The 13,042-nt window shown below is 55.7% G+C and overlaps 1 protein-coding gene across 1 annotated transcript in view; it reads right to left on the reverse strand.

Moving 5' to 3' along the window:
• Tmprss9 (transmembrane protease, serine 9) overlaps window positions 1-13,042 on the reverse strand; it is a 19,044-nt gene extending 6,002 nt beyond the window's left edge. The window contains exons 1-13 of the mRNA XM_013022765.1: window positions 12,901-13,042; window positions 10,604-10,731; window positions 9,983-10,050; window positions 9,649-9,824; window positions 8,435-8,476; window positions 7,771-7,884; window positions 6,451-6,622; window positions 5,207-5,481; window positions 3,292-3,428; window positions 2,596-2,914; window positions 1,637-1,808; window positions 1,107-1,378; window positions 430-566 (exon numbers count right to left, since the gene is read on the reverse strand). Coding sequence (XP_012878219.1) covers window positions 430-566; window positions 1,107-1,378; window positions 1,637-1,808; window positions 2,596-2,914; window positions 3,292-3,428; window positions 5,207-5,481; window positions 6,451-6,622; window positions 7,771-7,884; window positions 8,435-8,476; window positions 9,649-9,824; window positions 9,983-10,050; window positions 10,604-10,731; window positions 12,901-13,042 — 2,154 coding nt within the window. The remainder of the gene's footprint in view (window positions 1-429; window positions 567-1,106; window positions 1,379-1,636; window positions 1,809-2,595; window positions 2,915-3,291; window positions 3,429-5,206; window positions 5,482-6,450; window positions 6,623-7,770; window positions 7,885-8,434; window positions 8,477-9,648; window positions 9,825-9,982; window positions 10,051-10,603; window positions 10,732-12,900) is intronic.

Genomic DNA, 13,042 nt, shown 5'->3' on the forward strand with positions numbered 1-13,042 from the left:
TGGTAGGGTGCTAACTTCGAGCTGAAGAGCTGAGGGACAATGCCGAGGCCCAGAGTTCAAGCCCCATGACCGACAAAAAAAAAAAAAAAGTCATAGGTCTTGGACATGGGTCCTGGGTGCTGTCCCTCAACTCTTCAGCTCAAGGCTAGCACCCTACCACTTTGAGCCACAGCGCCACTTCCAGTTTTCTGGTGGTTCATTGGAGAGAAAACTGTCTCATGGACTTTCCTGCCTGGACTGGCTTTGAACTGAGATCTTCAGATCTCAGCCTTCTGAGTAGCTAAGAATACAGGCGTGAGCCACCGATGCCTGCCCGGCTGAACATTGTTTTCTCCTGGTGCTGGCAATGGAACCCAACATCCCCCCCCCCCCCGTGGACTGCCACAGCCCTGCACCCTCATGGGGTGGAAGAGAGGGCCGGGAGCTCACCTGGCAGGAGTCAACTCTGCCCTCCAGGAAGCCTGCGCAGAGCATGCGGTCGGTGAGGGAGAAGTTGTAGAGGGAGCTGCAGACCTTCTGCTCGATGACGCCCACAGACGCCTTCTGCAGGACCTCGGGCTTTGTGGCTGTGGGGAGAGGACAGGCCCAGATCCCACCTGGCCACCAACCCAACCCGCAGTCAGCTCAGCCACGGCCTCCATCCTGCAGAGGAACAGACAGAGCTCGCGGAGCCCCAGGGACAGAGAAGCAGGCAGGTCCCTCCACACCTTGAGACATGGAGGAAGGTTCCCACTGTATAGCTCAGGCTAGTCTCAAACTTGTGATGCTGTGGCCTCAGCCGTGCCAGGATTATAGGTGCCTAATAATTTTCCCATAAAGGACCAAAAGGTAACCACTTTCAGCTTTCCAGGCTAGATAGTCACAGCCAACAATAGTCAATTGGCCACACTGGGAAACTTGTAAATGAACATGCAGGGGCCGTGTGCCAATAAAACTTTATTTACATAAACAGGAGAGGGGCCACATGTGGTCCTCTGGTATAAGGAGAGGTGAGTATCTCACAGATAGTAGGAGCAAAGTAAACAAGCCAGCACAGAGTTCCCCGTGTGGCTTGGCCAGGGCCTGGAGAACGACGCCCCGAGGCCCACTGAGGTCCCCCTACTCACCATTCCCTTCCTGCATGTTACCCCAGCCTGAGATCATGCACTTCCGGCCCACGGGGAACTTCTGGATGGCCAAGGGGAGGCAGACGGGCTGGATGTACTTGTTGAAGACCAGCGGCCTGGCCAGCTCCAGCAGGGCCACGTCGAAGTCCAGGATGCTGGGGTTGTAGCGGGGGTGCAGGACCACCCTCCGGAGCCCCAGCTTCACGGGGCTCCCGCCTGTGCCCAGCAGGGAGGCGGTGCCCAGGTGTGCCTGCACCTGCTCGGCTTTCGTGCTGTGGGGACAGGGCCACTGCCTTTTGGGGGGTCCCTGGGAGGGGGACCTGGGAGCTGAGCATGCCTCAGGGTAACAAAGTCCCTCCTGACTTTGTGGGTGTCACGAAGGAGCTCTTCCTGCTCCCCTCGCAGGGGACAATCCCCCTGTCCTGCCACTACAGACCCCATAGTGGGTGGTTTCTGGGCACATGAGGGTGTGCTGGGCAGGACCAGGGAGCAGGGTGGGGGGGTGCGTGCCTTCCTGTGGGGGGGCTTACTTGTTGAAGCAGTGGGCAGCAGATAGCAGCCAGCGGTCAGCTACCACGGTGGCTCCACAGAAGTGTCTGGAACCTTCCTTCAGACTGGCCTGCCAGGGCACCTCCCCAGGTACAGCCCCAAACCCACCCACGATCCTGATGGGCTTCTCCATCGCCGGCCTGGCCCCACACTCTGCAAGGGACAAGAGAGACCCTGGGGGGATCTTGGTCTGCCTCTGGGACTCCTGGCTTTGGGACAACAGAGTGCACGCGCGCGCACGCACACACACACACACACACACACACACACACACACGACTGATGCCCAATGTCCCCAATCCAGCGGGAGCAAGGGAGAGCTGGAGCAAGGGAGGCTTTGAAATTGTCAAGGTCACGTAGTCTACCCACAGGGTAGGTGCTGTGACTTAGTCTGATCCAGTCACCTTTGTGAACTCATCAAGGGTCCTCACACCAATAAGACAGTTGAGTTCTGAGGGATCTAGGGAATAACCTAAACCTAGTTAGGTTTTAGAATAGCCAATCCACTGGGAACTGCTATGCCTGCACACATGGCAGACATCAACAATCAATTGCTGACCTCTCCCACTTGACAGACACTAGCAGTTGATCACCAATTCGCTGAGTACTTTGGGACAGACATTAGTAATCGATCACCAATCTCTTCCCACTGAATTCACCAATCTCACTTCCAGCCAGGTACCAGTGGCCTCACACCTGTCATCCTAGCTACTCCGGAGGCTGAGATCTGAGGAGGCCAGCTAGGGCAGGAAACTCTGTCAGCCTCGTATCTCCTCTTATCTCCAATAAACTACTCAGAAAAAGCCGGAAGTGGTGCTGTGACTCCGCTAGCCTTGAGTATAACTAGTGCCAAGGCCCTGAGTTCAAAAGCACAAGGACAGACAAAAAAAAAAAAAAAAAGGCCACTCCCAGTCAATCCATCCTATCTTCCTGGCAAATACCTTGTGGCTTAGCTGCAGTGACAGAAGCCAGGGGCGCGGTGCTGGGGGCCAGGGTGGGCTTGGTGGAGGTGCCCACGGAGGGGCTCGCAGGGCTGGTGAGCCAGGTGGCACTGGAGGTGGTGGGGACAGGAGCCACTGTGGAGACTGGGGGCAGGCTGGCCATGTTGATCATCTCCAGGATCCAGTCCCGCAGCCTGGTGACCCGGGCATAGACCCCTGGACGCCGGGCTTCTGCACAGCCGATGCCCCAGCTCACGATGCCAGCTAGAAAGAACCTTCCAGAAGGCTCCTCACAGACCAAGGGGCCTCCAGAGTCACCCTAGGAAGCACAGGGTGCCTTCAGAATGGACAAGGCTCTCAGTTGGTGGCCAGTCCAACAACCAGAGTTGGAAAGCCCAAGACGAAGTTCAGGACCTCCAACTTCCAGCCTCCCTTTCTCAGCCTCCCTAGTAGCTAAGATTGCAGAGGTGAGCCAGTGGCACCCAGTTGGGCGGCTTTAAAAAAGAGTCTGTCCAGCCCGGCGCCGGTGGCTCACACCTGTCATCCTAGCTACTCAGGAGGCTGAGATCTGAGGATCACAGTTCAAAAGTCTGTCCATCTCCAAGTTGCTTGACACCTGGACAAGCTCATTTGAACTTTTTTTTTTCTTTTCTGGGCAAAGGGAACTTGGATGGGGCAGAAGCCTGGGGCGCTCACCTGGCAGGAGTCCACCTTCCCGTCTAGGTAACCAGCACACAGCATCCTGTCGGTGAGCGAGTGGCCATACAGGCTGGCACACAGGGCCTGGTCCAGAAGCTCTACCGTGGCTTTTTGCAGCACCTCTGGCTTGACCACTGTTGGAAATGGGGAAAGGATAGCATGGGGAGAGAGCTGGCGCCTTGAGGCGGAAGGACATCTTCTTTCCAAGCCTCAAGTTCCCCAGCTATAGATACGGCTGGTGACAGCACCCAGCTCAGGACCTGGCAAAAGGGGAACACACTGAACCCCACCCAGTGTGCTGAGAGGGGTCAAATTTAGCACTGAGACTTAGCTCCTCATCGCTCCCCACCCCAGATACGCCTGCTCTGCCCCTAGCTTCAGCCACCTCCTTCCAGTGCTCAGATTCCACACTCTAGCGTGCATCGAGGGGTTCAACTCTCTCTCTCTCTCTCTCTCTCTCTCGGTCATTCCTTGCCACTCAAATACCAACTACACCCAGAACTTATCCACCTCATGCCAGTGAGTGGCCATTGCTCATGGCCTGTGTCATTAATTACCCTTATTTCTTCCCTGCTCCCAGCACAGGCTACTGACATTTTCCCACCCAACGTTCAACCCAGTTAAGTCAACTCCAGCAATGGGGGCCTCTTCTTCTCACCTCAGGGCCTTTGCACATGCTGTTCTTGCTGCCTGGAACACTCATCCTTGCACACTCTGCCTGACTTTCTCCCTCGCGTCTCCCTGGGACACCTCACCTGACTTTTTAAAATGTGGCTCCCCAGCTTCCCCCATCCCTGCCTTGGACTCTTCTATGGAGTTTATGGCTTTTACCTCCTTCATGACCGACATCCCCCTCCCTGAATTGGACTATAGAAGCCACCGTCAACTTCATCCAAACAAAAGGTAAAACCCAGTTTCTCTGGGTTCCACGTTGGCTGCATTTCAGATGCTTCTGCGGCCACCGCGGGGTTTTTGTGGACATGGAGAACCTAGGACATTGCTGACATCACCGGGAGTTGTCAGTCAGTGGTGCTGGCTCAGAACATTCTAGAACTGTGTTTTCCAATGCAGCAGGGATGGCAATCTTTTGGGCAGAACTGGGGTTTGAATTTAGAGCTTTGTGCTGCCTAGGTTGCCACTTCCGGGCTTGAGCCCATTTAGCCACGCCCCACCACTTGAGCCACGCCCCACCACTTGAGCCACGCCCCACCACTTGAGCCACGCCCACCACTTGAGCCACGCCCCACCACTTGAGCCACGCCCCCAGGCCTTTTTCCTTTACTCTTCCAGCAGGGTCTCCAATTTTTCCAGTGGTCTTTGTACTCTGATTCTCCTACCTCCACTTCCCAAAGTAGCTAAGATCACAGGTCGGTGCACACACCACACTCCGGCTTAGGCTTGTTTTGGTCGGTTTGTGTTGTTTTTGTGCTGGGTCCTGGGTCTGAACTCAGGACCTGGGCGCTGTCCCTGAACTTTTGCGCTTAAGACTAGTGCTCTACCACTTGGGCCACAAGTGGAGCTGTGGACATAAAGCGTCTCACAGGGCTGGGAAGGTGGCTCGGTGGTAGAGTGCTTGCCTAGCATGCGTGAGGCCCTGGGTTCCATTCCTCAGGACCCCATACACAGAAAAGGCTGGAAGTGGCGCTGTGGCTCAAGGGGCAGAGCGCCAGCCTTGAGCAAAAGATGATCAGGGACAGCGCCCAGGCCCCGAGTTCAGTCCCCAGGACTGGACAAACGAAACAGAAAACAAACTTAAGCCTCCAAGTGTTAAAATTCCCGCTCAGGGGCCAGAAACGAACACCCGCGAGCGGATAAACCCCCAGTCCTCCAGGATCGATGCTGGGGTCACTGATTCCTAAACACCCCCCGCCGGAACGACACCCCCCCGGCCCCGCGCCCCGGAAGCGCTTACGGAAGTCCTCCTTGAGGTAGCCCCAGCCCGAGATGAGGCACTTGCGGCCGGGCGGGAAGACGTGCGCGGCGCCGGGCAGGCAGGCGGGCTGCACGTAGCGGCCGAAGCGCAGCGGCCGCGCCAGCCGCAGCACCGCCACGTCGAAGTCGGCCGTGTCCGCGTCGTACCGCGGGTGCGGGGTGATCTGGGCCACGCGCACCCGCACGGCGCCCGGCGCCGCCCCGCTCAGGTGCGTGGTGCCCGCCGACGCCACCCACTCCGCGGGGTCCTGGAATCTGCGGGCATCGAGGGGCGCTCAGGGGCGCGAGGCGGGGAGGGTGGCAGGCAGCCTCGCGAGGCGACGCCGCGGGTGCGTGCGGGCGCGTGTCCTGCATCGCGGGGGGACGTCATTGGAGGTAAGAGTCCCACGGACTTTCCTGCCGGGGCTGCCTTGAAACCGCCATCCTCGGGTCGCAGCCTGCCGCGCAGCTGGGATTACAGGCGTGAGCCCCCAGCGCAGGCTGCTCGTGTGCGTGTGTGTGTGCGTGCGTGCGTGTAAGTGTGCGTGTGCGTGCGTGTGTGACCATGAAACTTCAGATCAAGTAGGTTCAGAGGGAAAACAAACAGGAAGGAAGAAGGAAAGAAAGGCGGGAAGGAGATGAGGGGGACAGAAGAGGAGGGAAGAGGGGAAGGAAAAGAGGAAGGGCGAAGAAGAGGTGAGCGGAGAGGGGAGAGGAGGGAGCCAGGGGAGAAACGGGCTCTGAGGGAACGCGAGAAAAATCAGGTCCGTGGACCCAGGACGGAGGGGAAAAGATGGAAGGTGGGTGTGGCTGAGCAGCCGGTGTGGTCCCGCCCCTTCTGCCACTGGCTCCGCCCTAAAACGGCCCTGCACCCTCATTCGTTGAAGCAATGGGTCCTCCCAGGCCCAGCCCACCGTGGCCCCGCCCAGTCACCCTCACTCCTCCGCCCCTTAATGAAGCAATTGGTCCAGGCGTCGCTGCTGTAGGCCACGCCCTCACCCCGCCCCGCCCACTTCCCCTGAAGCAATTAGTCCAGGTCGCACCGCCCCTTCGTGGTCCCACTCTCACAGTGCACGACCTGTCACTTATGAAGCAATTGGTTCTCCAGGCCCCGCCCCTCGGGGCCCCGCCCCCTCATCGTCACCGCTGCCTCTGATTAAATTGATTGGTCCTCCCAGGCCCCCGCCCCTTGCGGCCCCGCCCTCACGCTGCCACGCCCCCCGCCCCGGGTTACGCCCCACTCACTCATTGAAGCAGTGGGCGGCAGACAGCAGCCAGGTGGGCCCGATGATGGTGGCCCCGCAGAAGTGCTCGTTGTTCTCCCGCAGGCTGACCTGCCAGGGGAACTCGCCGGGCGCCGCCTCCACGCCGCCCACGATCCTGCCCGCCGTCCTCCAGGCCGGCTGCAGCCCGCAGTCTGCAGGAAAGACACAGGGAAGCCTGGGGGTCGCAGGGCCCCTGCTCCACAAGAAAACGTCCTTTCAAATACCGCCCTGCGCTTCCCTATTGCAAGGACTGAAGTTGCTAGAAAACACGAGGGCTCCCTTTTCTTTTTTCTTCTTTGCAAGTACTAGGGATTTAACTCTGGGCTCAAAGCTTGAGGACTCTGCAATTTGTTTTTCAAGTCGTTCTGTGGGGGTTTTGCTGTTGTTGTTGTTTGTTTGTTGTGACTGCCGGAGCTGGCTTCAGATTGTGATCTTCCTACTTCCATCGCCCAAGAGGCTGAGATTACAGGCGTGCTCTGCCATGCTCCAGTTTGCTCTTTTTGGTTGTTGTTTTGTGTTGATTTCACTGTGTTTTGTTTTTGCAGGTACTGGGGCTTGAACTCCAGTCCAAGGTGCTAACCCTCAGTTTTCACTCAAGTCTGGCACACTACCACTTGAGCCACAGCTCCACTTTAAGCATTTTTTTTGTCGGTCGTGGAGCTTGAACTCTGGGCCTGGGCACTGTCCCTGAGCTCTTCAGCTCAAGGCAAGCGCTCTACTTCTTGAGCCACAAAGCCACTTCTGGTTTTCTGGTGGTTTATTGGAGATCAGAGTCTCACAGACTTTCCTGCCCTGGCTGGCTTTGAACCATGATCCTCAGATCACAGCTTCCTGAGGAACTAGGATTACAGGCCTGAGCCACCAGCATCCAGTGCTGGCTTGTTTTTGACATTATTAGATCTTGCTAACTTTTTGCCCTGAGTGACCTTGCATTTTCAATCCTCCCAAGAAGCTGGGTTTACAGGCATGCACCACTGTGCTTGGCCTTGAAAACTACATGTCCAGGCTTTTGTCTACGCTTGCTCAGATCCCTTTGGCAGCTCCCACACTACTTGGAGGAAAGATTTCCAGGTTTCCTAGGGTTTAGTCAGAACCCCCCTTTTCAGCCTGATCTCTCTCAATCCACTTGAGGACTGACCACTCCATACACCTGAGCTGTTGTTTATGTCTCTGCCAGGACCACCCTCCCTCTTCATCACCCGACTCCAGGAAACGCCAGGCCTCACAGCTGCACGTGGCGTGCAGAGCAGAGCCAGCTGACCCTGCAGGGGACACAGACTTGAGCCCAGGCAAGACTGACCGCAGTCCACCTCGTCGGATCCATCTGAGCAGTCCCTCCTGTCGTCACACTCTGGGTTGATCTTGGTCACACACTGGCTATTCTGGCAGGAAAAAGAATTCCCTGGGCAGTGGCCTGAGGGTAGAAGCAGCAGGGTCCTGAGCTCACTCCACTCCCCCCAGCCCCGCACCCACCCAGCTCTGGAACATTCTTGAATCTTTGAACAACAAGCAGTGGGGTTTTTGTTTGTTTGTGTTGTTTCTCTTTTTTCTTGTGCCAGGACCAGGGCTTGAACTCAGAGCCTCAAGCTCGTCTTTGTTTTTGGAGATGAGTCTCCCGGACTTTCCTGCCTGGGCTGGCTTTAAACCTTGATCCTTGGATCTCAGCCTCCTGAGATGCTTTTGTTCAAAATATCCAACACTTTAGCTGTAACTGTAGTACTAGCTACTCAAGAGGCTGAGATTTGAGGATCACAATTTGAAGCCAGCCTAGGCAGGAAAGTCTTGTGAGATTCTTAAGCCAGAAATACAGCTGTGGCTCAAGTGGTAGAGCATTAGCCTTGAGTGAAAAATACTCAGGGACAGTGTCCAGGCCCTGAGTTCAAGCCCCAGGACTGCCACCTCTCCCAACCACCCCCACCCACCGCAAAAAAAAAAAAAAAAAGCAAAAAGAGAACAAAACCCACCTGATTTGAAGTCTCTTCCGGTCACTGGCTCCCTGAGGCTGCCTGCAACAAAAGAGAAGTTGGGCTCGAGGTCTCCCTGTGGACAGCGCGCACACAAAGGACACAGCCACCAGCGGGCCTAGCTCAAGTCTCCTCAGCTGGAGCCCAAGAAAGGCTCTGACCCTTAGTCACACAGACAATGCAGATGAGGAACATTCCAGTGGACAGCATTGGGGCTGGAGTTCACTAAGACCTCAGCCAGTCTGGATAGGTAGCTCAAGCTGGTTTTGAACCCATAATCCTCCTGTCTCCACCGCCAGAGGGCTGAAGTTTCGTACCTGGCTCTACTTTTATTTCTATAGCAGGGAATGACTATGACAGTGGGCCAAATGTGGCCCTCCACTTGTTATTGTCAATAAAGTTTTATTGGCAAACAGCCACACGTATTCCTTCATGTATAGTCCTCCATGGAGGATGCATTCCAACACACCCAGCTGAAATTACAGATTGTACCACAGGCTGTATATGCCATGGTTTTTCAATATAAGCACAACCTTTCAGAAAGTTTAGTGCATACATTTTACACAGTAAGAAAATAACAATAATACCAGGCACTGGTGGCTCACGCCTATAATCTTAGCTATTCAGAGGCTGAGATCTGAGGATCGTGGTTCACAGCCAGCCCAAGGAGGAAAATCTGTAAGTCTCTTATCTCCAATTAACTATCAAAAAAAGTAGGAAGTGGAGCTGTGAGCTCAAATGACAGAGCTCCATCCTTGAGCAAAAGCTCAGGGACAGTGCCCAGGTCCCAAATTCAAGCCATATGGCACACACACACACACACCCAAACACAAACACACACACACACACACACAGCCTGCCCGGCACCAATGGCTAATACAGTCATCCAAGTTTCTCAGGAGGCTGAGATCTGAAGATCACAGTTCAAAGCCAGCCTGGGCAGGAAAGTCCATGAGACTCTTATCTCCAATTAACCACCAGAAAACCAAAGTGGCGCTGTGGCTCAAGTGGTAGAGTGCTAGCCTTGAATTGAAGAGCTGAGGGACAGCGCCCAGAGTTCAAGTCCCATCTCACACACACACACACACGGTTGAAGACACACATGTTGGCTATGTTTAATTTCCAGGAGAAGGGTGGTTCTTGAAAATCTGGTTTTCATTCAGATTTCAGTGGCTTCTCTCCCCTAAACCTCCCGGGAAGCTCTGCCCACTCACCTGTGAGCTCGGCCGATACAATGGTGCCATAGGCAGCCAAGGGGATGCCATGCTCCCGAAGCCTCGCCCAGATTCCCCGCTGTAAGAGGTTCTCCTCCAAGTCCAGGCTCAGTGGCCGCAGGGCTCGCAGCAGGAAGTGCAGCCGGAACCTCACCAAGACACTGGCGTTCCCATTCCTGTGGGTAAGAGGAGGGGACCTTGGAGAAGGCGGAGCTCCTCTCTGTTGTCATCTGCTAAAAATCTTCCAGAATCTTCTGGAATCTTCCAGAATCTTCCAGCAATTACAGATGACTACCAAGGTGCATCCATCCCATACTGAAGCCCCCTAGCTCACCTGTAACTGAGAACCGTGCAGCCCACACAGCTTGCTTCTAATTCGGTCTTCCGGAAGCTACCTACAAACTACAACAGAAGCAACAACAGCAAGGCGTGAGCAAGCATGGGAATCAGATAGGGGAGCGGAGTCCATGGAAAAACGTCACCCCCTAAAGCTCAGGACATGTTCTACCCACTTCACAGAGCCAGAAACAGGCAGGAAAAGAGCATTATGAAGCTATTGCTATAAAACTACTGCTGTGTGAATCAGTCATTCCTTGCATTTTTTGCATCTGATGAACTACTATGAATATTTCTGGGCAGATTTCGTGGACTTCTTTTGTTTTTCCCGTGCTGGGGATGGACTCCGGAGCCCTGCACACACTAAGCGTGCTGCAGCCTGGCGCAAGCTCGTGTGAGGATCGACACATTCATTTCTCCTGGGTGTAGAGCCAGGCAGGGCATTCGTCCTGCAGGAGCGGCAAATGCTTTGCAGCACAGTTCTGATTTTCCCACCAGAGTGAAATTCCAAACTTCTAGACATGACCTACACATCCTCCACTCTTCAAGCCACGGCCGCCGGACCTCCTCAGTCCTGCTGGATGACAGCCTCCCCCCAGCCTCCCTGCCTCCTCCTCACCAGTGTCTGCAGAGCACCGGTCAGCGCCTGGTGGTAGTCTGAGCTCTCACGCTGCAGGGCGCTGGTGTAGCGGATCCCCCGCAGCTCCACGCTGTGTTCCACGTGGACGGCCTGCGTGGAGAGGAAGGCTGGGGCGACACCACGGCTCTGTGAGATGCCCATGGTGGGCCACTGTGTCACCAGCGCTCCCAGAGTCCTCTGCCCCCCTCACCCCCTCCCACACCTCCCCAGCACAAGCAGGGTGGCCTGACTTCCCCCGGCCTGTGCTACATAAATGTTCCCAGAGTGTCTCTCAGCTCCTCAGAGTCCTTTCTAGAAGGACCCTAGGTGTGGCACAAGGCTGGTAAAGGTTGAGCAACCCCAGATGCCCCCATGGTCCTGCCTGGGGGCCTGGCCAGTGACCTGTGGCTGAAAGGTGTCAGGAGACCTTAGGGTATCACTTTGCATCCCAGCTGGCCCCGAACTCAAGATCCTCCTGCTTCCGCCTCCTGAGTGCCGGGATTACAGGTGTTTGCCACCGCATCTGCCAAAACGTGCACCTCCCACAGTGGAACTCATTGCCAAAGTGCGGATACCGAAAATAATGAGAAAAAAATTAACTATGAGTGGCGGAGGTGCCTTGTAGGCCCAGCTACTCAGGAGGCTGAGAAGGGACTGCTTGCGCTCGGGAATCGGAGCCAGCCTAGGTGACACAGGCAAGGTCCTGTGTCCAAAAACAAAGGAAAAAATACACATAATCATTTAAAAAATAAAGACAGCTCTGTGCGGTATTTTCACACACAAAAAAATAAAGACAGTAGCTACCACGTAATTTATGAAAGTTGAGTTTCGGTGGGGGAAATGTGGGATTCGTGGAAATTCACAGTAAACATGAAAAGACCATTGTTACACAATTAAAACAACGAAAAACGTCAGACGTGGCTGACACTGAAGGGGCTTGACTCCCAAGTGGGCGCCTAGGGGGCGTGGCCGAGGAAGAGGGGTGTGGCTCAAACGACAGGGCGTGGCCTAGGGGTTGGGGCGTGGCTCCACCGGAGGGGCGGGGCCTGACCATAAAACATTACTCAAACATTGGGGGCGTGGCTTAGCTGGGGGTGTTTCCTTGGGGCGTGGCTTGGAGCGGTGGGGCGTGGTTCAGGTCGCTTGGTTCAACTGGAAGGAGAGGGGCTCTGGCTGGGGGTGGGCGTGACCATGTGTGGGCGTGGCTCTGGCCGATGGGCGTGGTTAGAGAGACGGGGCGTGGCTGGGCGGCCGAGGACCTGCCAGTTCTACACTCGCTGTCTTTCCTCGCTCAGGGAGGTAGAGATGAGAAGCCCCGGGAGTGAGCACCGCATGGCCGATGCTCTGAGTGCTCTGGGCCCTGACACGTCCTTCCAGGCGTCACACTGAAATAACTGCAGACTTGCCGGAAGCTGCAGAAGTGATGTTCAATATTTCTGAAGCTTTTCTGGGTCCTCACGGGCGGGGCGGGGAGGTGTCCTGCTGAGGGATTTTATTTACCCGCTGCTCCTAAAACGCCCCTGAGTGTCTACAGTTCGCAGGTGAGACTCTGCCCCGCCCTTCACCCGCCTCGCTTCACTAACGCAAGAACGCACATGCGCACGCCCTAACCCACCCTTTCCTGCGCTTCTCATCAACGCCACTAGAGGGCGACGGACAACAGCGCCGGGTCTCCAGAGGCGCTGCAGGCCAATTAATGGACTCATGAAAGAGAACTTCCTGATTGCCAGTGTTCATCCTCTTATGGAGGAAAGATGATTTTATTATTTACGTTGCCTGGCAAGGAACCCACGGTCTCACTCACGCTAGGCTATCACCACTGAGCCACACCCAGCCCAATGAAACTGGTGTGTGTGTGTGTGTGTGAGTTCTGGGACTTGAACTCACAGCCTAGGCCCTGTCTCTGAGCTTCTGGGCTCAAGGCTGGTGCTCTACCACGTGAGCCACAGAGCCACTACTGACCTTTTGGTGCTTAAAACTGGAGATAAGCATCTCATAGACTTTCCTGTCCAGCCTGGCTTCTATTGATCCTCTGATCTCAGCTACCCGAGTAGCAGGGATTATAGACATGAGCCACGAGCCCGGTTCCCAATTAAACTGACTTTAACATCTGCAGGTAGCAGCTGGGGGAGACTGATATCTCAGAACTGAGATGCCTCGGCTCTCCAGCAGAGCTTTCAGTGGCCACAGAATGTTCTAGATCTGTGCTGTCCGATGACAGTAGCCAGGAGTTACTCGCAGTGTCCCAGGCGGGGGATCGACCCAGAGTGCTACACAGTTAGCTCCTGGCCACTTACCCAGCAGGACTCCCAGGGAGAGGACGGCCATGCTGGTGGCCACCAGTGCGACCACCGCGACTCGGCAGCACACTGAGTCGGGGGCTGGGATTCCCTTGGTCGCCTCCGGCACCAGCTGAAGGTCTGCTGTGGTGGCCTCCAT

Source organism: Dipodomys ordii, unplaced genomic scaffold, assembly GCF_000151885.1.
Source record: "Dipodomys ordii isolate 6190 unplaced genomic scaffold, Dord_2.0 Scaffold64, whole genome shotgun sequence".
NCBI lineage: Eukaryota > Metazoa > Chordata > Mammalia > Rodentia > Heteromyidae > Dipodomys > Dipodomys ordii.